The sequence below is a fragment of the Nerophis ophidion genome, linkage group LG11, assembly GCF_033978795.1.
Source record: "Nerophis ophidion isolate RoL-2023_Sa linkage group LG11, RoL_Noph_v1.0, whole genome shotgun sequence".
NCBI classification, from domain to species: Eukaryota; Metazoa; Chordata; class Actinopteri; order Syngnathiformes; family Syngnathidae; genus Nerophis; species Nerophis ophidion.
This window is the reverse complement of record NC_084621.1, coordinates 14291473-14317523: the sequence shown is the minus strand read 5'-3', so window position 1 is coordinate 14317523 and position 26051 is coordinate 14291473. Positions and strand designations below refer to the sequence as shown.

At 37.4% G+C, this 26051-nt stretch overlaps 1 protein-coding gene across 1 annotated transcript in view; it reads left to right on the top strand.

Annotated features, from left to right (window-relative positions):
* Positions 1 to 26051, top strand: part of grik3 (glutamate ionotropic receptor kainate type subunit 3) — a 339056-nt gene that overhangs the window by 302729 nt on the left and 10276 nt on the right. Inside the window, exon 13 of the mRNA XM_061915139.1 lies at positions 16763 to 16980. Coding sequence (XP_061771123.1) covers positions 16763 to 16980 — 218 coding nt within the window. The remainder of the gene's footprint in view (positions 1 to 16762; positions 16981 to 26051) is intronic.

Here is a 26051-nt window from a genome sequence, read left to right as displayed (position 1 = left end):
GGAGCTTGTCGCCCGCCTGCTGTTTTGTAAAAAGCGAAACTTGTCAGACATTGTCAGGTTGAGGCTAGACGGTGTTTGGCGCGTTTATTACCCGTCTTTGACCTCCTCGTCTGCTGCTTCAGGGTGTGGGGAGGGCGGGGAAAAAAAACGAAATAAAAGGTAAGGGGACGTTTGACAACTGCCAGCTGTCGGCCTTGCTGGAAGCGGCGGGTGTGATGCGTTCGGAACTGCTTAATTGGACTTCGGCTGCCCCGCCGCAAAATGATCCACATTTCTTACCTGTGGTTAAGACGTTGCTTTTCTTGGAACGAGAATGATGGGGAAATGTAAACAACAACAGAGACTGAAGGCCGGCCCGATATTAGCTCATATATCTGTGACGGCTAGCTGGCATCGTGGTACGGGTTCGTTCTCTCTAATATGCAGTCGGACTTGGGACACAGCCTGAAGCTAAGAAATGATGATTTATGTATACTAAAGAACAGACTAAGAACAGAAAAACGTCCACAAGGCAGTAAAGGCAAAACAAACAGAACTAGCATGAGAGCTGGAAAGAACTAAAAGCGCTAGCATGTGAGCTAGGGAACAAACAAAGGAAGCATAGTGCGGAGGCTAGCAAGTACTAAAACTGTTCTTTAGCACAATCGGGAATCAGCGTCGTCACCTGTTGCATGGAACAGAAACTAGGATGCGAGGAATAGTAAACGGAAAAGGCAGGCTTAAATAAGGAGAGTCATTACGAGGCGGGCTAGGATGCGAGGAATAGTAAACGGAAAAGGCAGGCTTAAATAAGGAGAGTCATTACGAGGCGGGCTAGGATGCGAGGAATAGTAAACGGAAAAGGCAGGCTTAAATAAGGAGAATCATTACGAGGCGGGCTAGGATGCGAGGAATAGTAAACGGAAAAGGCAGGCTTAAATAAGGAGAGTCATTACGAGGCGGGTCGCGTAAAAAACAAAAGGCAGGTGACATTAATGCGTAAATATGGCAACAGAACAAAACAGGAAGTGCCACCAGGATCTAAGGAACTCAAATATTAACAGAAAACGATACAGAAACGGAACAAAACCAGAAAATATCATGATCCGAGCAGCAGATCATGACAATATCTTCTAATCCAGGGGTGGTCAATTAATTTTTACCGGGGGCCGGAAAAAAATCACTGTTGGAGGGCCACACCGACAATATTTCAATTAAATTTTGCTCAAATTGTTTTTGATATACCGTAAGATAACTAATAATAATAGTAATAAATACAAAAATAATAGTAATGATAATACAATTTCATTCATCCATCCATCTTCTTCCACTTATCCGAGGTCGGGTCGCGGGGGCAGCCGCCTAAGCAGAGAAGCCCAGACTTTCCTCTCCCCAGCCACTTCGTCCAGCTCTTCCCGGGGGATCCCGAGGCGTTCCCAGGCCAGCCAGGAGACATAGTCTTCCCAACGTGTGATTATAACATCAATGCTAACATGCTATTTAGGCTAGCTGTATGAACATATTGCTGTTTTGATTGACTAAGGGGAGATGACGACACAGACACCAGGCGGCTTTAGTTTTAAGATGTATTATGTATATAGATGGATGGATGGATGGATGGATGGATGGATGGATGGATGGATGGATGGATGGATGGATGGATGGATGGATGGATGGATGGATAGATAGATAGATAGATAGATAGATAGATAGATAGATAGATAGATAGATAGATAGATAGATAGATAGATAGATAGATAGATAGATAGATAGATAGATAGATAGATAGATAGATAGATAGTACTTTATTTATTCCTTCAGGAGAGTTCCTTCAGGAAAATTAAAATTTTCAGCACAATCCCATTCAAGGTCAGACAAACATTACAGGGAGACAGAACAGGTCTGCCAACTTCCGGCGCCCCTTACAAAAAAGGTGAGATACAGATAAACAAGTGGGGGGGAATGGCAGAAAAAAATAAAAGTTTAAAATAAAATGAAATAAAAAAATTAAATTAAATAAGTCATAAAATACAATTAAAAAGTAATAAAATTATATATATATATATATATATATATATATATATATATATATATATATATATATATATATATATATATATATATAATATATATATAGTCCTTGAACTCACCGTAGTGTGTTTACATGTATAACATTCTTTAACGATGCCAGAGAAAGACATAATTTATGCGACTCATTCTTTGTCTCATTCCGTCCACCAAATCTTTTATACTTCCTTGATGTTATTGACTTGTGTTGAGTGCTTTTCAGGCATATTTAGTCAATGCATTACTGCAAGCAAATCAATGCTAACATGCTATTTAGGCTAGCTGTCTGTACACATTGCATCATTCGGCATAGCTCGGTTGGTAGAGTGGCCGTGCCAGCAACTTGAGGGTTGCAGGTTCGATTCCCGCTTGTGCCATCCTAGTCACTCCCGTTGTGTCCTTGGGCAAGACGCTTTACCCACCTGCTCCCAGTTCCACCCACACTGGTTTAAATGTAACTTAGATATTGGGTGTCACTATGTAAAGCGCTTTGAGTCACTTGAGAAAAGCGCTATATAAATATAATTCACTTCACTTCACAATTATGCCTCATTAGTAGGTATATTGGAGTTAATTTAATTTCCTTTACTTGTGTCCTCTGTATTTAATTGATATCTGCATTCCTCATGACATGTTATCTGTATGTAATATTGGCTGCATGTCTGATAGTTGTTTGCGCGCCGTGTTGTTCCAGACCACAGCAAACGTGAACCAGCTTGCAAAGATTGTTATGATTCCATTAGGAGACAGCTTACTGTTTACTTTAAGTTGGACACACACATCTATACCTTTGGCCAGTCTAAGTCAGTCATTTAGAGGAGCTATCTCACCCTCTGAGAAGCCTGTGTTTTAATAATATTCTCCAATGTTATAAAAATGTGTAGAATAAATTTTACATTTCAACGAAGATTTGTGTCAGCGTTGCCATTTTGATAGTAGGCTAATATAGACACTTACCGTATTTCCTTGAATTGCCGCCGGGTATATAGTATGCGCCTGCCTAGAATTACTGCCGGGTCAAACTCGTTTCACCAAATAATTAGCATGTGCCTAGAATGTCCACCGGGTCAAACTCGTCACGTCACGAGTGACACTTCACCTGTCATCATTTTCAAAATGGAGAGGCTGATTTCAATCATTTGAAATCGCATAAAGGGACGAAGATTAAGAGCTATTCAATAGGATTTAAGGTCCAAGCTATTGAATATGCTAAAAACAACAGTAAGCAACTATGTCTTATTAATATACCGTAGCTGCGTGTGTCAAATATGAGTCATTAAAAGACTCCCGCCTCCTGGTGGCAGAGGGCGCTAGTGATCCTTCCTGCAGAAGAAGTGACAACAAGCAGCAAGAGAGTTATTCTTCTTTTTTTGCACCACGACTAAGGAAGGTTGTTTGGAATGGGTCATATAAGTTAATGCTGTTCTTTTATTCCCAGCTTCTTTCAAGTGTCATTGATCCGATTTACTTGCATTGACCACAAGATGGCAGCAAATTGTGGAGCGGCATAGCTCGGTTGGTAGAGTGGCCGTGCCAGCAACTTGAGGGTTGCAGGTTCGATTCCCGCTTGTGCCATCCTAATTACTGCCGTTGTGTCCTTGGGCAAGACACTTTACACACCTTCTCCCAGTGCCACCCAGACTGGTTTAAATGTAACTTAGATATTGGGTGTCACTATGTAAAGCGCTTTGAGTCACTTGAGAAAAGCGCTATATAAATATAATTCACTTCACTTTTTCCTCTCGCTTGCACTTTTAACATGGGGGATTACATATCTAAAATAAAACAGTTTTGTAAACTGGACTTTTTAATGGAAACAGGAGGCAATAAAGGAAGATCGCCATCGAGACAGAGAGACTTTTAAAACTGAAGAAAGATAAGGAAGACTTCTATAAACACGTTGTTGATGCTTTTGATCAGAAGGAGCTGCGCATGGACTTCATTTATAAGTAAAGGTAAGACCATACTAATGTGCTTTTCATGATGGTATCCTTACATCACACTCAAAATTACAAGCGCAGGCCTACATTTACCCCATGCCTTTGGTAAACGCCGGAGTGAGAAGAGAAGTGGCAATTCAAGGAAATACGGTAGAAAGCTTTTAATTTTTTGCGGCTCCAGACCCCTGGTACAGGTGTAACATGATCAAACTTTCTTGTTCTTGTCAGAAATCTTATCAGCTACATTTTTTTACCGAATGAAGAAGGTTGTATTGTAAGATTGGCCGGTGGATCTTTCAGACACATCAGAGGTTCCCGCTGCTGCAGAAGCACACAGCAGTTCTGCCAATTTGCCGGTGTAGTCGTGCAGGGGCTTTGAACGCAGCGCGGAGGAGAGCCTCCACCAAACGAGCTAGTTAGTCGCCAGATAGGAGAACAGACAGACAGACAGACGGATACAGCGTTCGCGTTCGCTCACAGGTGTGTTGTGTTCGTGTCACGTAAACAAGGCGTCTTCGGGCGGCCGTCTGCCAAGCGCCGTGACAGCAACCATTTCTTTGACGCCTTTAGAATGCAAATGGTCGCGTTTGTGAGGGGGAAGGAGGAACAAGGGAAAAAGAACGAGCAGCTTGTCTGTGGGAGGGAGGTGTCACAGACGACAAAAAGACGCTCGGCACTTCAAACGTGGCGACTAACATATGTCGGATCCTTTCCTGTGACTCGGACGCCGCCGCGGAAACAATCTTTCATTGTCTCTTTGTTGCTGGGAAAGGATCACGGTTCCCCCCCCCCATGTGCTCCCCAAAGTGACTTTATGCACGTTTCTAAGCAGGAAGCGTAGTTACGTCTCACAAACCCCGTTTCCATATGAGATGGGAAATTGTGTTCGATGTAAATATAAACAGAATACAATGATTTGCAAATCCTTTTCAACCCATTTTCAGTTGAATATGCTACAAAGACAACATATTTGATGTTCAAACTCATAAATGTTTGTTTTTTTAGCAAATAATCATTAACTTTAGAATTTGATGCCGGCAACACGTGACAAAGAAGTTGGGAAAGGTGGCAATAAATACTGGTAAAGTTGAGGAATGCTCATCCAACACTTATTTGGAACATCCCACAGGTGTGCAGGCTAATTGGGAACAGGTGGGTGCCATGATTGGGTATAAAAACAGCTTCCCAAAAAATGCACAAGAAAGGATGGGGCGAGGTACACCCCTTTGTCCACAACTGCGTGAGCAAATAGTCAAACAGTTTAAGAACAACGTTTCTCAAAGTGCAATTGCAAATAATTTAGGGATTTCAACATCTACGCTCCATAATATCATCTAAAGGTTCAGAGAATCTGGAGAAATCACTCCACAAAAGCGGCATGGCCGGAAACCAACATTGAATGACCGTGACCTTCCATCCCTCAGACGGCACTGTTCCAAAAACCCACATCAATCTCTAAAGGATATCACCACATGGGCTCAGGAACACTTCAGAAAACCACTGTCACTAAATACAGTTCGTCACTACATCTCTAAGTGCAAGTTAAAGCTCTACTATGCAAAGAGAAAGCCATTTATCAACAACATCCAGAAACGCCGCCGGCTTCTCTCGGCCCGAGATCATGTAAGAAGGACTGATGCAAAGTGGAAAAGTGTTCTGTGGTCTGACGAGTCCACATTTCAAATTGTTTTTGGAAATATTCGACATCGTGTCATCCGGACCAAAGAGGAAGCAAACCATTCAGACTGTTATAGACGCAAAGTCGAAAAGCCAGCATCTGTGATGGTATGGGGGTGCATTAATGCCCAAGGCATGGGTAACTTACACATCTGTGAAGGCACCATTAATGCTGAAAGGTACATACAGGTTTTGGAACAACATATGCGGCCATCTAAGCGCCGACTTTTTCACGCCCCTGATTATTTCAGCAAGACAATGCCAAGCCACATTCAGCACGTGTTACAACAGCGTGGATTCGTAAAAAAAGAGTGCAGGTACTTTCCTGGCCCGCCTGCAGTCCAGACCTATCTTCCATGGAAAATGTGTGGCGCTTTATGAAGCGTAAAATAGGACAGCGGAGACCCCGGACTGTGGAACAACTGAAGCTCTACATAAAACAAGAATGGGAAAGAATTCCACTTTCAAAGCTTCAACAATTAGTTTCCACAGTTCCCAAACGTTTATTGAGTGTTGTTAAAAGAAAAGGTGATGTAACACAGTGGTGAACATGCCCTTTCCCAACTACTTTGGCACGTGTTGCAGCCATGAAATTCTAAGTTTATTATTATTTGCAAAAAAAAATATTTTTTATGAATTTGAACATCAAATATGTTGTCTTTGTAGCATATTCAACTGAATATGGGTTGAAAAGGATTTGCAAATCATTGTATTCCGTTTATATTTACATCTAACACAATTTTCCAACTCATATGGAAACAGGGTTTGTAGATCGACCGGTAAATTGGGAGCTTTGCCTTCCGGCCCAGCTCCTTCTTCACCACAAGGGATCGATACAGCGTTCGCATTACTGAAGATGCCGCATTGATCCGCCTGTCGACCTCACAAACCACTCTTCCCTCAGTCGTGAACAAGACTCCGAGGTACTTGGGGCAGGATCTCCTCCCCAACCCGTAGATGGCACTCCACCCTTTTCCGGGCAAGATCCATGGACTCGGACTCGGAGGTACTGATTCCCATCCCAGTCGCTTCACACTCGGCTGCGAACCGGTCCGGTGAGAGCTGAAGATCCTGGCCAGTTGAAGCCATCAGGACCACATCATCTGCAAAAAGCAGAGGCGGTATGGCTCGGTTGGTAGAGCAGCCGTGCCAGCAACTTGATGATGCAACTGCAAAAGAAGCGGCGTCTCATTTTTTAATTCCCATTTTTTACCCCTACATCTCGGCCCTCAGTTTGGAGGGGTGAGAAAAAAATAAAATATCTGCAGTCTTCTAGCAAAATCGGCTCTGTCGTCGCTCCTTTGTAGGAACAAACCCGTGACTGATCGACTTTCCGCATTTATCCGGGAGTTCCGGAGCGGTACCACATACCGTATACCAGGGGTCACCAACCTTTTTGAAACCCTTCTTGGGTACTGATTAATGCGAAGGGCTACCAGTTTGATACACACCTAAATAAATTGCCAGAAATAGACGATTTGATCAATTTACCTTTAATAAATAAATCTATATATAGAAAAAAATGGGTATTTCTGTCTGAAATTCCATCGTACATTTTATTTTCCTTTTACGGAAGGTTTTTTTGTAGAGAATAAATGATGAAAAAACACTTAATTGAACGATTTAAAAGAGGAGAAAACACGAAAAAAATGAAAATTACTTTTTGAAACATAGTTTATCTTCAATTTCGACTCTTTAAAATTCAAAATCCAACTGAAAAAACAAAGAGAAAAACTAGCTTTTTTGAAAAAAATTAAAAGAATTTATGGAATATCCTTAGTATTTTTTCCTGATTAAGATAAATTATAGAATTTTGATGACATATTTTAAATAGGTTAAAATCCAATCTGCACTTTGTTAGAATATATAACAAATTGGACCAAGCTATATTTCTAACAAAGACAAATCATTATTTCTTCTAGATTTTCCAGAACAAAAATTGTAAAAGAAATTCAAAAGACTTTGTAATATTGGATTCTACAGATTTTTTAGATTTACCAGAATATTTTTATTTATTTTAATCATGATAAGTTTGAAGAAATATTTCACAAATATTCTTGTCGAAAAACAGAAGCTAAAATGAAGAATTAAATTAAAATGTATTTATTATTCTTTACAACAAAACCAATTTACTTGAACATTGATTTAAATTGTCAGGAAAAAAGAGGAAGGAATTTAAAAGGTAAAAAGGAATATGTGTTTAAAAATCCTAAAATCATGTTTAAGGTTGTATTTTTTTTATCTAAAATTGTCTTTCTGAAAGTTATAAGAAGCAAAGTAGAGAATAAATGATGAAAAAAACACTTAATTGAACGATTTAAAAGAGGAGAAAACAAAAAAAATTAAAATTACTTTTTGAAACATAGTTTATCTTCAATTTCGACACTTTAAAATTCAAAATCCAACTGAAAAAACAAAGAGAACAACTAGCTAATTTGAATTTTTTTGAAAAAAATTTAAATAATTTATGGAATATCATTAGTATTTTTTCCTGATTAAGATTAATTATAGAATTTTGATGACATGTTTTAAATAGGTTAAAATCCAATCTGCATTTTGTTAGAATATATAACTAATTGGACCGAGCTATATTTCTAACAAAGACAAATCATTATTTCTTTTACATTTTCCAGAACAACATTTTTAAAAGAAATTCAAAAGACTTTGTAGTATTTGATTCTACAGATGTTCTAGATTTGCCAGAATATTTTTTATTTATTTTAATCATAATAAGTTTGAAGAAATATTTCACAAATATTCTTGTCGAAAAACAGAAGCTAAAATGAAGAATTAAATTAAAATGTATTTATTATTCTTTACAAAAAAAAAAAAATTATTTGAACATTGATTTAAATTGTCAGGAAAGAAGATGAAGGAATTTAATAGGTAAAAAGGTATATGTGTTTAAAAATCCTAAAATAATGTTTAAAGTTGTATTTTTTAATCTAAAATTGTCTTTCTGGAAGTTATAAGAAGCAAAGTAGAGAATAAATGATGAAAAAAAAACACTTAATTGAACGGTTTAAAAGAGGAGAAAACAAAAAATATATATTAAAATTAAATTTTGAAACATAGTTTATCTTCCATTTCGACTCTTTAAAATTCAAAATCCAACTGAAAAAACAAAGAGGAAAACTAGCTAATTTGAATCTTTTGGAAAAAATAAAAAAAATAATTATTGGAACATCATTAGTAATTTTTCCTGATTAAGATTAATTATAGAATTTTGATGACATGTTTTAAATAGGTTAAAATCCAATTTGCACTTTGTTAGAATATATAACAAATTGGACCAAGCTATATTTCTAACAAAGACAAATCATTATTTCTTCTAGATTTTCCAGAGCAAAATTTTGAAAATAAATTCAAAAGACTTTGAAATACGATTTAAATTTGATTCTACAAATTTTCTAGATTTGCCAGAATATTTATTTTTTTATTTTAATCATAAGTTTGAAGAAATATTTCACAAATATTCTTCGTCAAAAAAACAGAAGCTAAAATGAAGAATTAAATTAAAATGTATTTATTATTCTTTAAAATAAAAATACTTGAACATTGATTTAAATTGTCAGGAAAGAAGAGGAAGGAATTTAAAAGGTAAAAAGGTATATGTGTTTAAAAATCCTAAAATCATTTTTAAGGTTGTATTTTTTCTCTAAAATTGTCTTTCTGAAAGTTATAAGAAGCAAAGTAGAGAATAAATGATTAAAAAAACACTTAATTGATCGGTTTAAAAGAGGGAAAAAAAAAAATTGAAACATAGTTTATCTTCCATTTCAACTCTTTAAAATTCAAAATCCAACTGAAAAAACAAAGAGGAAAACTAGCTAATTTGAATCTTTTGGAAAAAATAAAAAAAATAATTAATGGAACATCATTAGTAATTTTTCCTGATTAAGATTAATTATAGAATGTTGATGACATGTTTTAAATAGGTTAAAATCCAATCTGCACTTTGTTAGAATATATAACAAATTGGACCAAGCTATATTTCAAACAAAGACAAATCATTATTTCTTCTAGATTTTCCAGAGCAAAAATTTGAAAAGAAATTCAAAAGACTTTGAAATAAGATTTAAATTGGATTCTACAGATTTTCTAGATTTGCCAGAATAATTTAGTTTTATTTTAATCATAATAAGTATGAAGAAATATTCTTCGTCGAAAAACAGAAGCTAAATTGAAGAATTAAATTAAAATGTATTTATTATTCTTTACAACAAAACCAATTTACTTGAACATTGATTTAAATTGTCAGGAAAGAAGAGGAAGGAATTTAAAAGGTAAAAAGGTATATGTGTTTAAAAATCCTAAAATAATGTTAAAAGTTGTATTTTTTTATCTAAAATTGTCTTTCTGAAACTTATAAGAAGCAAAGTAGAGAATAAATGATGAAAAAAACACTTAATTGAATGGTTTAAAAGAGGAGAAAACAACAAAAGAATTAAATTTTGAAACATAGTTTATCTTCCATTTCGACTCTTTAAAATTCAAAATCCAACTGAAAAAACAAAGACGAAAACTAGCTAATTTGAATCTTTTTGAAAAAATTTAAAAAATAATTAATGGAACATCATTAGTAATTTTCCTGATTAAGATTAATTATAGAATTTTGATGACATGTTTTAAATAGGTTAAAATCCAATCTGCACTTTGTTAGAATATATAACAAATTGGACCAAGCTATATTTCTAACAAAGACAAATCATTATTTCTTCTAGATTTTCCAGAACAAAAATTTTAAAAGAAATTAAAAAGACTTTGAAATACGATTTAAATTTTAGTCTACAGATTTTCTAGATTTGCCAGAATATTTTTGTTTTATTTTAATCATAATAAGTATGAAGAAATATTCTTCGTCGAAAAAAAGAAGCTAAATTGAAGAATTAAATTAAAATGTATTTATTATTCTTTACAATAAAAATACTTGAATATTGATTTAAATTTTCAGGTAAGAAGAGGAAGGAATTTAAAAGGTAAAAAGGTATATGTGTTTAAAAATCCTAAAATAATGTTAAAAGTTGTATTTTTTTTATCTAAAATTGTCTTTCTGAAACTTATAAGAAGCAAATTAGAGAATAAATGATGAAAAAAAACACTTAATTGAACGGTTTAAAAGAGGAGAAAACAAAAAAAATATATTAAAATTAAATTTTGAAACATAGTTTATCTTCCATTTCGACTCTTTAAAATTCAAAATCCAAGTGAAAAAACAAAGAGAAAAACTAGCTAATTATTTTTTTTAAATTTGAAAAATATTATATGGAACATCATTAGTAATTTTTCCTGATTAAGATTAATCATAGAATTTTGATGACATGTTTTAAATAGGTTAAAATCCAATCTGCACTTTGTTAGAATATATAACAAATTGGACCAAGCTATATTTCTAACAAAGACAAATCATTATTTTTTCTAGATTTTCCAGAACAAAAATTTTAAAAGAAATTAAAAAGACTTTGAAATAAGATTTAAATTTTAGTCTACAGATTTTCTAGATTTGCCAGAATATTTTTGTTTTATTTTAATCATAATAAGTATGAAGAAATATTCTTCGTCGAAAAAAAGAAGCTAAATTGAAGAATTAAATTAAAATATATTTATTATTCTTTACAATAAAAATACTTGAATATTGATTTAAATTTTCAGGTAAGAAGAGGAAGGAATTTAAAAGGTAAAAAGGTATATGTGTTTAAAAATCCTAAAATAATGTTAAAAGTTGTATTTTTTTATCTAAAATTGTCTTTCTGAAACTTATAAGAAGCAAAGTAGAGAACAAATGATGAAAAAAAACACTTAATTGAATGGTTTAAAAGAGGAGAAAACAACAAAAGAATTAAATTTTGAAACATAGTTTATCTTCCATTTCGACTCTTTAAAATTCAAAATCCAACTGAAAAAACAAAGACGAAAACTAGCTAATTTGAATCTTTTTGAAAAAATTTAAAAAATAGTTAATGGAACATCATTAGTAATTTTCCTGATTAAGATTAATTATAGAATTTTGATGACATGTTTTAAATAGGTTAAAATCCAATCTGCACTTTGTTAGAATATATAACAAATTGGACCAAGCTATATTTCTAACAAAGACAAATCATTATTTCTTCTAGATTTTCCAGAACAAAAATTTTAAAAGAAATTAAAAAGACTTTGAAATACGATTTAAATTTTAGTCTACAGATTTTCTAGATTTGCCAGAATATTTTTGTTTTATTTTAATCATAATAAGTATGAAGAAATATTCTTCGTCAAAAAACAGAAGCTAAGTTGAAGAATTAAATTAAAATGTATTTATTATTCTTTACAATAAAAAATACTTGAATATTGATTTAAATTGTCAGGAAAGAAGAGGAAGGAATTTAAAAGGTAAAAATGTACATGTGTTTAAAAATCCTAAAATCATGTTTAAGGTTGTATTTTTTCTCTAAAATTGTCTTTCTGAAAGTTATAAGAAGCAAAGTAAAAAAAAAAAAAAATCAATTCATTTAAACAAGTGAAGACCAAGTCTTTCAAATATTTTCTTGGATTTTCAAATTCTATTTGAGTTTTGTCTCTCTTAGAATTAAAAATGTCGAGCAAAGCGAGACCAGCTTGCTAGTAAATAAAAACAATTTAAAAAAATAGAGGCAGCTCACTGGTAAGTGCTGCTATTTGAGCTATTTTTTAGAACAGGCCAACGGGCGACTCATCCGGTCCTTACGGGCGACCTCTGCTATAAACCTTCCCGTCGCTTGACAGCAGCGTTTTTTTTGTTTTTTTTTACAGCGTGGAATTTAATCCCGGCGCTTTCCAGCCCGAGCTGACGTGGGAGTCGAACCCTCCCGGCAGTCACAGCGAATTAAGGGCCGGCGGCGTCCCTCCCCTCGTTTGTTAGCGTGCGAGCCACAAAGGACGAATGCAATCAAATTTGGTGGGCGAGGTTAAAGAGCGGGGCACTCTGCCCGCCCCTCCGTGGGCTTGTTACTCTTCACAATTGCTGTCATAAATCTACTCGGGGGGGGGGGGGGGGGAGAAAACCTGCAAGGGTATTTCAAAGGTTGTCAGAGATGAGATATAAAGTAACTTTAACGTCAGTCAGCGAATTGATCCGAGCAGGAGACGCACACCAGACCGGGGTTGTTGTTTATTTATCTATTTTTTTTCCAGATAGTACCAAAAATGACTTTATATATAATCTGTAGTACAATACACGGCAGGACGTGGTGATGAGTTCAGGGTCATGTTATAAAAAGGACACAAGTAGGATTTGACTTTGGTGCACAATAACCCTGATGCTGTTTATTTATCACCAGAATACTATGACTCAGCAAATAATGAAAGTAATAATAAAACATATTTTTTAGCTTTTGCTTGATTGTAGTAATTGCCCATATATTGCCGTAACGGACCACTTATATACGAGTTAGACCAGTTGATCTGCCGTTTCTTTTCTTTTTCTTCTATGTCCCACTCTCCCTTGTGGAGGGGGTCCGGTCCGATCCGGTGGCCATGTACTGCTCGCCTGTGTATCGGCTGGGGACATCTCTGCGATGCTGATCCGCCTCCGCTTGGGATGGTTTCCTGCTGGCTCCGCTGTGAACGGGACTCTCGCTGCTGTGTTGGATCCGCTTTGGACTGGACTCTTGCGACTGTGTTGGATCCATTATGGATTGAACTTTCAAAGTATCATGTTAGACCCGCTCGACATCCATTGCTTTCCTCCTCTCCAAGGTTCTCATAGTCATCATTGTCACCGGCGTCCCACTGGGTGTGAGTTTTCCTTGCCCTTATGTGGGCCTACCGAGGATGTCGTAGTGGTTTGTGCAGCCCTTTGAGACATTAGTGATGTAGGGCTATATAAGTAAACATTGATTGATACCAAAATGGATACATGGATGATACAGCAGAGGATTGGGAGAATGTCTTGTGGTCAGATGAAAGCAAAATAGAACTTTTTGGTATAAACTCAACTGGTCGTGTTTGGAGGAAGAAGAATACTGAGTTGCATCCCAAGAACACCATACCTACTGTGAAGCATGGGGGTGGGAACATCATGCTTTGGGGTTAGGGGTGTCATACTCAAATACAGAGTGGGCCAAAATTTAAAACTGAGGTTGAACAAATTCATCCTTTAATAGGGACCCAAACAAGTTTTGCATTGAATATTGACCAAGCAAGGCTTATTTAACTTTATAGTGACATGCAAAATTGAGTTTTAAATAATAATAATTACAAAATATCAATGGCACGGCGCAGTGGGAGAGTGGCCGTGCACAACCTGAGGGTCCCTGGTTCAAATCCCACCTAGTACCAACCTCGTCACGTCCGTTGTGTCCTGAGCAAGACGCTTCACCCATGCTCCTGATGGGTGCTGGTTGGGGCCTTGCATGGCAGCTCCCTCCATCAGTGTTTGAATGTGTGTGTGAATGGGTAAATGTGGAAGTAGTGTCAAAGCGCTTTGAGTACCTTGAAGGTAGAAAAGCGCTATACAAGTACAACCCATTTATCATTTATATCAAATAAAATAAAAATACAAATTGAATGCCTCTTTTCGGCGGCGGGTTTGAGTTGTGGCGGGGTTTGGTGTTAGCTAGGGTGTATATTGTAGCGTCTCGGAAGAGTTAGTGATGCAAGGGGGTTCTGGGTATTTGTTCGGTTGTGTTTATGTTGTCTTACGGCGCGGATGTTCTCCCGAAATGTGTTTGTCATTCTTGTTTGCTGTGGGTTCACAGTGTGGCGTATATTTGTAACAGTGTTTATACGGCCACCCTCAGTGTGACCTGTATGGCTGTTGACCAAAGTATGCCTTGCATACACTTGTGTGTGTGTATGAGCCGCGCATTTTATGTGAGTGGGCCGGCACGCTGCCCTTATGGAGAAAAAGCGGACGTGGCGACATGTAGAGAACGCCAAAGGCAGTGCTTTTACGGCACGCCCCCAATATTATTGTCTGAGTGGAAATCGGGAGAAATTCGGGAGGGGCACTGAACTTCGGGAGTTTCCCGGGAAAATCGGGAGGGTTGACGAGTATGAGTATTAGTTGTGAATGCGATGTTACAGCGGCGGGCCAGCTCTAATGTTAATTTGATATTGCCTCAAGGGCCAAATGAAATTACACGGCGGGCCAATATTGGCCCGCGGGCCAGAGTTTGACACACATGTGCTAAGGGGACAGGACGATTGATCCGTGTTAAGGAAAGAATGAATGGGGCCATGTATCGTGAGATTTGGAGCCAAAACCTCCTTCCATCAGTGAGAGCGTTGAATGGGTGACCAAATACTTATTTTCCACCATCATTTATAAATACATTCTGTAAAATTCCTACAATGTGAATTCCTGGATTTTTTTTTCACATTCAGTCTCTCACATTTGAAGTGTACCTATGATGAAAATTACAGACCTCTGTCATCATTTTAAGTGGGAGAACTTGCTCAATCGCTGGCTGACGAAATACTTTTTTGCCCCACTGTATATGTGTATGTATGTATATATATATATATATATATATATATATATATATATATATATATATATATATATATTTATATATATATATATATATATATATATATATATATATATATATATATATATATATATATGCATTATACAGTGCAGAGGCTATATCGTCTCTACAAGCCTGTTTCTGAGGTTTCCCTGCTCTTCAGGGGATCTTATTGAAGTCAATAAACTCCCCTGAACCATATGTATGTATATGTATCATGTATATGTGAATATATATATATATATATTAGGGTTTGGGCAAATTAATGCGTTAATTACAAGTTAATTCATCAATCTATTAACGCCGACAATTATTTTATCGCACATTTGCGTATGTTGTTTACATGCTTTTATTTTCTTAACGCCTTTTCTTAACAAGATGGCGTCGCCCGGACGGGCTTCGGAGTCGAGGAGCTCTTGGTAAAGATGGAAAATCTGGCAAAAATACCGGACAATTCTGCAAATTTCATGGCTGGCTTACAGCGTGGTCACTCCGGGATCACTTACGACCGCCAGACAATTCTGGATGTGGATAGATCGGGCCGTTTTGGACTGAATGACGCGTGCTTGCTAGACCCGGCTAGTTAGCATGGGAATACTTTGCCGGCTACATCCAGCGGCCTGTGAAGCAGCGGAGTATATGTGTTGTTTGTCTATTTATGAATAATGCAGACGAGGAGTGTTGGCTGAGTTCTTAACGTTTACTTTCAGAGCGTGCATATCACAACATACAAGATGCCGTCATGGCGACACAACCTATACCGGGCTACCGCGCATGCTCGTCACTCCTGTTGCATGCTGGGTAGGGTAGTTCTTTATTTCCCTGGCTCATAACATCACAATATAGTACCATGTATATGATGCGTTCAGTTTATCAAAGCACCAAGCAAACAATCGGAAAATTCCCATCATATCAATTCCTAGATATGGTCATAATTATTTTAAGTGCACTACGCAGAATAAACACAACATTATTAATATTGCTACTACAAATAATTTGATCAAAAATTCCCTAAAACAGCCCACTACCTATATTATAGGTTGTTTAAACATAAGATTCCTGATAAAAAAAAAATGTTTCTGCTGTTACCTCAGAAATTGCCTGTTCAGATGTTGTGATTGTGGCTCAGAGATTTGTATGTAGATTATATGTATTTTCCATAACAAACAGGATAACTTAAATACCCTGGCAGTGGCAATAAGCTTAAATGTTTGTATTTACATTTTTTGAGTTGATTTTCATAAAATATGCTATTTAACTGCTACTGTTTAAATTGTGTTTGCACAACAAATGTTTTGGCGCTTTTGTTTATGTGGGAGAATATTCCAATAAAGGTGCACTACACACTACTTTTGAATTCATTATTGGGCTTTGCGTATACAATGCAGTTAATCGCGATTAATCGGAGAAATAGTGCGATTAACTTCGATTAAAATTTGTAATCGTTGCCCAGCCCTAATATATATATATAGATGCTTAATTTCCTCTATAAGCACTTCCAATCATTTCCGCTGCCTTGTAAACAAACAACAATGGTCTGCTTCCAACGCTCGGTCCAGTTTTAGAAAGAAGGACCAAAAGGCTGAAAAGCGCTCCTCTTGTTTCCAGGCTCCGAACTGATGCCCAAAGCCCTGTCCACCAGGATCATCGGCGGCATCTGGTGGTTCTTCACGCTCATCATCATCTCGTCCTACACGGCCAACCTGGCGGCGTTCCTCACCGTGGAGAGGATGGACTCAGCGGTGGACTCGGCGGACGACATCGCCAAGCAGACCAAGATCGAGTACGGTGTGGTACGGGACGGAGCGACCATGTCTTTCTTTAAGGTGCGCTATGAACCACTACGAAACACAATTTCAATCTAATGCATTGGAGAATTTGTCACTGGAGTGGATTTATGCCATGGGTGCCCAAAGTGGGGGCCGGGGGCCAAATGTGGAACGTCCAGTCATTTGATTTGGACCGCCAACGGGTGCGAGTTTCTCAATGTAATGCGTAGTCATACTGACCTTTTAAAATCACTACAGAGGCCCCAATCTGATATCGATATCACATATCGGTCCAATATCAACTTTAAAAAAAACAAGTATCAAATTAAAGCTGCAAACAGCAATGAACTAGACCCAGTTTTGCTGGTGTTTCCTGCCTTTACCCATTCAACATATCTTTACCTGCACATTACCTACCTTCCCTGCATCCTGGGGTCACACTGGTGCTTCTTTCTGTCATCCATACACGCTGGTGCTTCCTGCCATCACCCAGACAACATATCTTTACCTGCACGTTACCTACCTTCTCTGTATCCTGGAGTCAAACTGGTGCCTCCTTCTTTCACCCAGTCAACATATCTTTACCCGCACAGTACTTACCTTCTCTGTATCCTGGAGTCAAACTGGGGCCTCCTTCTTTCACCCAGTCAACATATCTTTACCTGCACATTACCTACCTTCTCTGTATCCTGGAGTCAAACTGGGGCCTCCTTCTTTCACCCAGTCAACATATATTTACCCGCACAGTACCTACCTTCCCTGCATCCTGGGGTCACACTGGTGCTTCTTTCTGTCACCCATACACGCTGGTGCTTCCTGCCATCACCCAGATAACATATCTTTACCTGCACACTACCTACCTTCTCTGTATCCTGGAGTCAAACTGGTGCCTCCTTCTTTCACCCAGTCAACATATCTTTACCCGCACATTACCTACCTTCTCTGCATTGTGTGGTCACGCTGGTGCTTCCTGCTTTTAAGCGGCCCTCAGAAGCGCAGAAGTTCTTTGAAGGCTCGTAAAAACAAAACCCAGGCAATTAGAAAAACTCTTTAGTCCGTCAACTTTTAATCAGAAGGGCTTGTGTTAGTTTGAAGCCGACACAAGAAACGCGCTCAGAGGAGATAATGTTTGAAAAAAGTTGACGGGTTTTTACACATTTTTTGTTTTGAAGGGGCAATTGCCAACTTCCTGTTGATTTTTGCTGACAGATGTCAATGAATGAAATGTAGGTCTAAGTGAGACCTACATAGAGGTTTTTGTTTCATGTCTCTACGACATTACTACTGGAAGTTACAAGCAGTTCTGTCTGTGTTTTCTTCCCAAGAGCAGTTTTGTCCGTGTTTTATTCCTAGGGGGCGCTAGAGCGCAATTTTGAGTTTTTTTATTAACATTTTTTTATTCGATCGCAATTTTCGCCAGTTTCCTATGTGTGTGTCCAGTTTGGTGAGTTTTGAAGCATTTTAAGGGGGTCAAATTACAGCTCAAATAGGCAAAAATGAAAACAATTTTCGGAAAGTTTTCTTTTGAAGGGGTTTTTGCCAACTTCCTGTTGAATTTTGCTGAAGGATGTCAATTTATGATATCTAGGTCTACATAGAGGTTTTTGTTTCATGTCTCTCTGACATTCCTAACAGATGTTACAAGCAGTTTTGTATGTGTTTTTTCCTAGGGGGCGTTAGAGCGCAATTTTGAGTTTTGGGGTCGGGTTTTTTTATTAGATGGCAATTTTTGTCAGTCCTGATGTTTGTCTCAAATATGGTGAGTTTTGAAGCATGTAAAGAGGGTCAAATTACAGCTCAAAGAGGCGGCGGAATAAATAAAGAATAATAAAACCTTAGAAATACAATCGGGTCCTCTGTCCCCAAGAGACATTCGGTCCCTAATTATAAACTTGATAAACTTCCCAATATTAGTTTTACTACAAGTTAAAAGTTAAAGTTAAAGTACCAATGATTGTCACACACACACTAGGTGTGGCGAAATTATTCCCTGCATTTGACTCATCCCCCTTGATTACTCCCTGGGAGGTGAGGGGAGGTGAGGGGAGCAGTGAGAAGCAGCGGTGGCCACGCCCAGGATTCATTTTTGTGATTAACAAGCAGTCCTTTACTAGACAGCCAGTTAACATGGAAATGTCTTCTAACAAGCACACGGTTTTCTTGGTCGTGAAGTTATTCATAAAAGATAAACAGGTCAGGCTAAATGCTACGAGGAGCTAGCAGCTACACAAAGTCTAAGCACACAGTAGCACACAAGCTAGACGTACGTACAACCCATTCAGCAATAAAACAACACGTTAATCAATATTAACACGTATCTGTGACGGATTGTGATCTAATCAAAACACCAAAACCCAAAACTCAAATTTGCGCTCTAGCTCCCCCTAGGAAAAAACACAGACAAAACTGCGTGTAACTTCCTTTAGGAATGTTGTAGGGACATGAAACAAAAACCTCTATGTAGGTCTGACTTAGACCTAGATTTCATTCATTGACATCCGTCAGCAAAAATCAACAGAAAGTTGGTAAAACCCCCTTCAAAACAAAAGTTTCCTAAAAAATGTCATTTTTGCCTCTTTGAGCGGTAATTTGACCCCCTTAAAATGCTTCAAAACTCACCATATTTTACACACACATCAGGACTAGGGAAATTTGAGATCTAATAAAAAACAAACCCCAAAACTCAAAATTGCGCTCTAGCGCCCCCTAGGAATAAAACACTGACAAAACTGCTCCTAGGAAGAAAACACAGACAAAACTGCTTGTAAATTCCGGTAGGAATGTTGTAGAGACATGAAACTAAAACCTCTATGTAGGTCTCACTTAGACCTACATTTAATTTATTGACATCCTTCGGCAAATTTCAACAAGAAGTTGGCAATTACCCCTTCAAAACAAAAGTTTTGTAAAAACCCGTCACCTTTTTTCAAACATTTTCTCCTCTGAGCGCGTTTGTTGTGTCGGCTTCAAACTCGCACAGGAAAGAGATTGAACCCTTCTGATTAAAAGTTGATGAAAGAGTTTTTCTAACTGCTGCGGTTTAGATTTTACGAGCCTTCAAAGAACTTCTGCACTGACCACACAATGCAGAGAAGGTAGGTACAGTGCGGGTAAAGATATGTTGACTGGCTGAAAGAAGGAGCCAGTTTGACTCCAGGATACAGAGAAGGTAGGTAATGTGCAGGTAAAGATATGTTGTCTGGGTGATGGCAGGAAGCACCAGCATGGATGGGTGAAAGAAAGAAGCACCAGTGTGACCCCAGGATGCAGGGAAGGTAGGTAATGTGCAGGTAAAGATATGTTGAATGGGTAAAGGCAGGAAACACCAGCAAAAGTCGGTCCCGTCCATCGCTGCTTGCAGCTTTAATTGTATTCTGTTTTTATTTACCATTTACACAACCTGCCAACTTCATTGGTTTTGGGGTTTGTATTTATTGTTAGGATTGTATCTAAGTAAACTAGTAACTAAACTAGTTAGTACATTCCAAACCGGAATTGTGGCTTACCGCTTTGATTGATTGATTGGTTGATTAATTGATTGAGACTTTTATTAGTAGAGTGCACAGTACAGTACATATTCCGTACAATTGACAACTAAATGGTAACACCCCAATAAGTTTTTCAACTTGTTTAAGTAGGGGTCCACGTTAATTAATTCATGGTATACGCTGCACCCCTTTGGAAAACAAAAAAAAACATCATGTAAATGTGTATCTAGTGAATACATTACAGTTGTATCAAAACAGATCCTAAAAGTATCGAATGGTTTGCCCCACACTGAGATTGTCTGTATCGCAATGATTCTGGCATTGTTTTGTTCCATCACAGTCGCCACAGAGAACGGCAATTTGGGACTTGTTTTGCTTCTTCTGTAAATTGTTATTTCCCTCCCGGCTGATACTTCTTTATCCAAAGTCGCTGCTGCGTTCCCCTCCAGCATCTTTTGTTGTTTTCGCCGTCTGCTGAATAGCAGGTGTGAAAGTTTGTCCGGGTAGGAAGAATAGGAAGTCTTTATCAGACATTTCATGGCAAGAAATATACGGTATTTTCCAGACCATAGGGCGCACCGGGCTATAAGGCGTGCTGCTGATGAGCGGTTATATTCAGGTCTATTTTCATACATAAGGCGCGTTAAAGGGGTCATATTATGATTTTTTTGTAAATGTAAAACATTTCCTTGTGGTCTGCATAACATGTAATGGTAGTTCTTTGGTCAAAATGTTGCATTGATGATGTTTTACGGATCATTTTCTAGTCACTTTCTGACAGTCGCTTCAGAATGCGCCGTTTTTGTGGGCGGTCTTATTTACGTGGCTCACCCTTGACGGCGTCTTTTACCCGTCATCTTTGTTGCAGCGGTGTAGCGTGCAAGGATGGAAGCTGAAGAAGTGTCAAAAGTTGGAGCTAACTGTTTTAATGACATTCAGACTTTACTTCAATCAATAACGGAGCAGCATTTCCTCATCCGGAAACAACCACAATGCCGGAAACGCGGCCCGTGAAAACTCTCTAAAGTTATTTGGGTGAATAATGTAAACTCACTACAGCCGGTATGTTTTAGTGCTTTCATGGCGAGTTTACCGACGGATACAGTTGTGCTCATAAGTTTACATACCCTGGGAGAATTTATGATTTATTGGCCATTCTTCAGAGAATATGAATGATGACACTTTTGTGTTATCATTCATATTCACTTGAAGAAAAATGGGCTGCATGGTCGAGTCGCCAGAAGAAAGCCATCACTCCAAATGACTTTCTTCCAGAAGTTTTGAGGCTTGTCTCCGTGCTGTTTGGCGTATTGTAAGCGGGATACTTTGTGATACTTGCGCAGAAATGGCTTTCTTCCGGCGATTCGACCATGCAGCGCATTTTTCTTCAAGTAGAGACTTTACTCCAACAAAGAGTGCTGAAAAAAAATACAGGTGGACTAGGCATGATGGAGAAGTTGCTACTTTTAGAAGTTTAGAAAACACCTTCAGTGGAACCTCTAAACTCCACTATTTGTGTGTCATTGAGAAAAAGCCCCATAAGAAATACTATTACAATTAATTGGTTCCCAGGTCAAAACCCTAATTATATTTAAAAAAAATAACCTTATTATCACAATTGCCTACATTGAGACCTCAGAATTCGGGAGATATTTGTGTGTGTTTGGGTGGGTGTATATATGTTCAATTATTTCATATATATATATATATATATATATATATATATATATATATATATAGTTGTGCACATAACTTTACATACCCTGGGAGAACCGATGATTTATTGGCCATTCTTCAAAGAATATGAAGGATAACACTTTTGTGTTATCCTTCATATTCACTTGAAGAAAAATGGGCTGCATGGTCGAGGTCCCAGAAGAAAGCCATCACTCCAAATGACTTTGTTCCAGGAGTTTTGCGGCTTTTCTCTGTGCTGTTTGGCGTAATGTAAGCGGGATACTTTGTGACATTTGCGCAGAAATGGCTTTCTTCTGTCGACTCGACCATGCAGCCCATTTTACTTCAAGTGCCTCCGTATCGTGCATCTTGAAACAGACCACACCACAATTTTTCAGAGAGTCCTGTATTTCAGCTGAAGTTATTTGTGAATTTTTCTTTGCATCTCGAGCAGTCGTACTAAAACATTATAATAGATTTTCAATGGAACATATAACATTTTTGTGTTGTTTACTTGGGTCATATTGCAGTCTACACGTATTTCTTATGTGTGACTGCCATCTACTGGTCACACTTATGAATTATATTTATAAAGCGCTTTTCTCTAGTGACTCAAAGTGCTTTACATAGTGAAACCCAATATCTAAGTTACATTTAAACCAGTGTGGGTGACCACTGGGAGCAGGTGGGTAAAGTGTCTTGCCCAAATTTACGAGTTTGAACATCAAATATGTTGTCTTTGTAGCATATTCAGCTGAAAATGGGTTGAAAATAATTTGCAAATCATTGTATTCTGTTTATATTTTCATCTAACACAATTTCCCAACTCATACGGAAACGGGGTTTGTAATAAAGGTGCTATATTTTGTCCAAATAACATTGGATGTAAAATTTTCAATCATCACATCCATAACACGAACACGTCTAGGTAATGTTGCGATTTTTTAATGCCGACAAAGAAATTGATTCAGAAATGTAATATTAAAACAAGATAGAACTAAAAAAAATGTTTTATTTTACTATTAAAAACATTTAATGTTTATTAACGCACACCAAATGTACCGAAAATTGGAACCTGTATTAATTCCAAGGTACCTAGGTTCAAATGTGAAATATTTTTATTTTATTTATTCATATGCGTGGTGTGCATCCTGAGAAAACGCTACAAAGCCAAATAAAAAAAATAAAATGAAAATCTGAAGTCTCACACATCGCTTGATAGTATTAGTTAGCAACTATTGAGTTTGAAGGCGTATGTTTTTGCAAAATATATGGTTGAACTCCAACTTTTCGAGTCGTTCCGTCGTATCTTTAGGAAAGCACCCTGCTAGTATTTCCCTCTCTTCATAATTACTGCAAAAAGTCTGCTTTGCCAAGGTTCCGGCTTGTCTCCCCAGCCTCTTAAACACACACGTTGAAGATTAAAAACTCATTAAACTTTGGGTCTAAGTTAGCACTTGACATCACTCGCCATATCTCCAATCTGTCACTTTTTTTACGTCCTCATATTAACATTACTGTTTTTTTTTTTTTTAAATGTAAACAGTGGCGACGGCTGCTTCAACACCGTCTCTCCCGATTTGAAATGGCTCTCAGTCTTTAGACGGCAATTATCCGGGATTAGACATGGCACAAATGTGACCTGATGTTAAAAAAAATAAAATACAAAATTTAAATACAAAATGGGCATGTCTGGAGTGGCTGCTTGAGGAGCTCTTATGACGGAGGTCAGCCGTCTTTAGTGCCGGCCTAGTGGCTCCGTGCAAAAGGATTGAAAATGGAAAAAGATGGCGGGAAAATATATCGATTTTTTATGTTTTTTGTTTGAGGACAAACATGACACAAACCTTCCCAATTGTTAGAAATGTGTGTGTGTATGCCTAACTGATGAAAACATTTGGTGAACATCGTTTTGTCCTACTAATTTCGGCGGTTCTTGAACTCACCATGGTGTGGACTGTGACGCACTCCTCCTTTGTCTCATTTTGTCCACCAAAAGTTTTATGCTGTGCGTGAATGCACACAGGTGCGCTTTGTGGATGTTATTGACTTGTTGGAGTAATAATCAGGCGTATTTGGTCAGTTAATGGGTGTAAGCTAACAATGCTAACATGCTATTTAGGCTAGCTGTATGAACATATTGCTGTTGATTGACTAAGGGGAGATGACGACACAGACACCAGGGTGTGATGCAGCTCTAAGATTTATTATATATATATATATATATATATATATATATATATATATATATATATATATATATATATATATGTATATATATATATATATATATATATATATATATATATATGTATATATATATATATATATATATATATATATATATATATGTATATGTATATATATATATATATATATGTATATATATATATATATATATATATATATATATATATATATATGTAGGGCTTCACGGTGGCAGAGGGGTTGGTGCGTCTGTCTCACAATAAGAAGTTCCTGCAGTCCTGGGTTCAAATCCAGGCTTGGGATCTTTCTGTGTGGAGTTTGCATGTTCTCCCCGTGAATGCGTGGGTTCCCTCCGGGTACTCCGGCTTCCTCCCACTTCCAAAGACATGCACCTGGGGATAGGTTGATTAGCAACACTAAATTGGCCCTAGTGTGTGAATGTGAGTGTGAATGTTGTCTGTCTATCTGTGTTGGCCCTGCGATGAGGTGGCGACTCGTTCAGGGTGTACCCCGCCTTCCGCCCGATTGTAGCTGAGATAGGCGCCAGCGCCCCCCGCGACCCCGAAAGGGAATAAGCGGTAGAAAATGGATGGATGGATGGATATATATATGTATATAGAAAATTTGTCTATATATATATATATATATGTATGTATGTATATATATATGTATTTATGTATATATATATGTATGTATGTATGTATGTATGTATATATATATATGTCTATATGTATATATGTATGTATGTATATATATGTATGTATGTATATATATATACATATATATATATATATATATATATATATATATATATATATATGTATACATAAAATAAAACAATACTAAATATACTAAGGAAATGGAGTGTAAACAAATCCAAGACTGTGTATAGTGCGTCTTATAGTCCGAAAAATACTGTAAATAGATCTTAAAGTGCGACAATATAAACCAATTTTCAAAACAATAAAAGTTTAACTCCTATGATGGGGGTCAGCCGAGCTGCATGCGGCTCTTTAGTGCCGCCCTAGTGGCTCCGTGCAGCATTTTTAAAAAATGGAAAAAGATGGGGACAAAATGTCAAAAAAAAATTTAAGTATGTTTTTTGTTTGAGGACAGACGTGACACAAACATTTCGAATTGTGTGTGTATGCTTAACTGATGAACACATTTGGTGAACATCGTTTTGTCGTACAAATTTCGGCGGTTCTTGAACTCACCATAGTGTGGACCGTGACGCAACAGTTTGTTTACATGTGAAATCTTCCACTCCTCCTTTGTCTCATTTTGTCCACCAAAAGTTTTATGCTGTGCGTGAATGCACAAAGGAGGCACTTTGTTGATGTTTTTGACTCGTTGGCGTGCTAATCAGACATATTTAGTCAGTACATGACTGCAAGCTAATCAATGTTAACATGCTATTCAGGCTAGCTGTATGAACATATTGCTGTTATGATTGACTAAGGGGAGATGACAACACAGACACAAGGGGATTGTAGCTTTAATATTTATTATATATAGAGAGTGTATATGGAGTGTGAAAAAAATCCAAGAGTGTGTATAGTTTAAGTCTATGTTGTAGATGAGCTGTTCAGTGTTACCGTAAATGTTGAACGAGAGACGACGAAGTCCGGAGGAGAGAAGTGTACAGGTCCGGGTCCAAAGCGGGGGAAGTCAAGGATCGAGGGAGGCAGTCAGGTTCCAGAGGGAGACCCAGGGAAAAGTGAGACGCACAGCTCACTTTCAAGGCGACGGAGG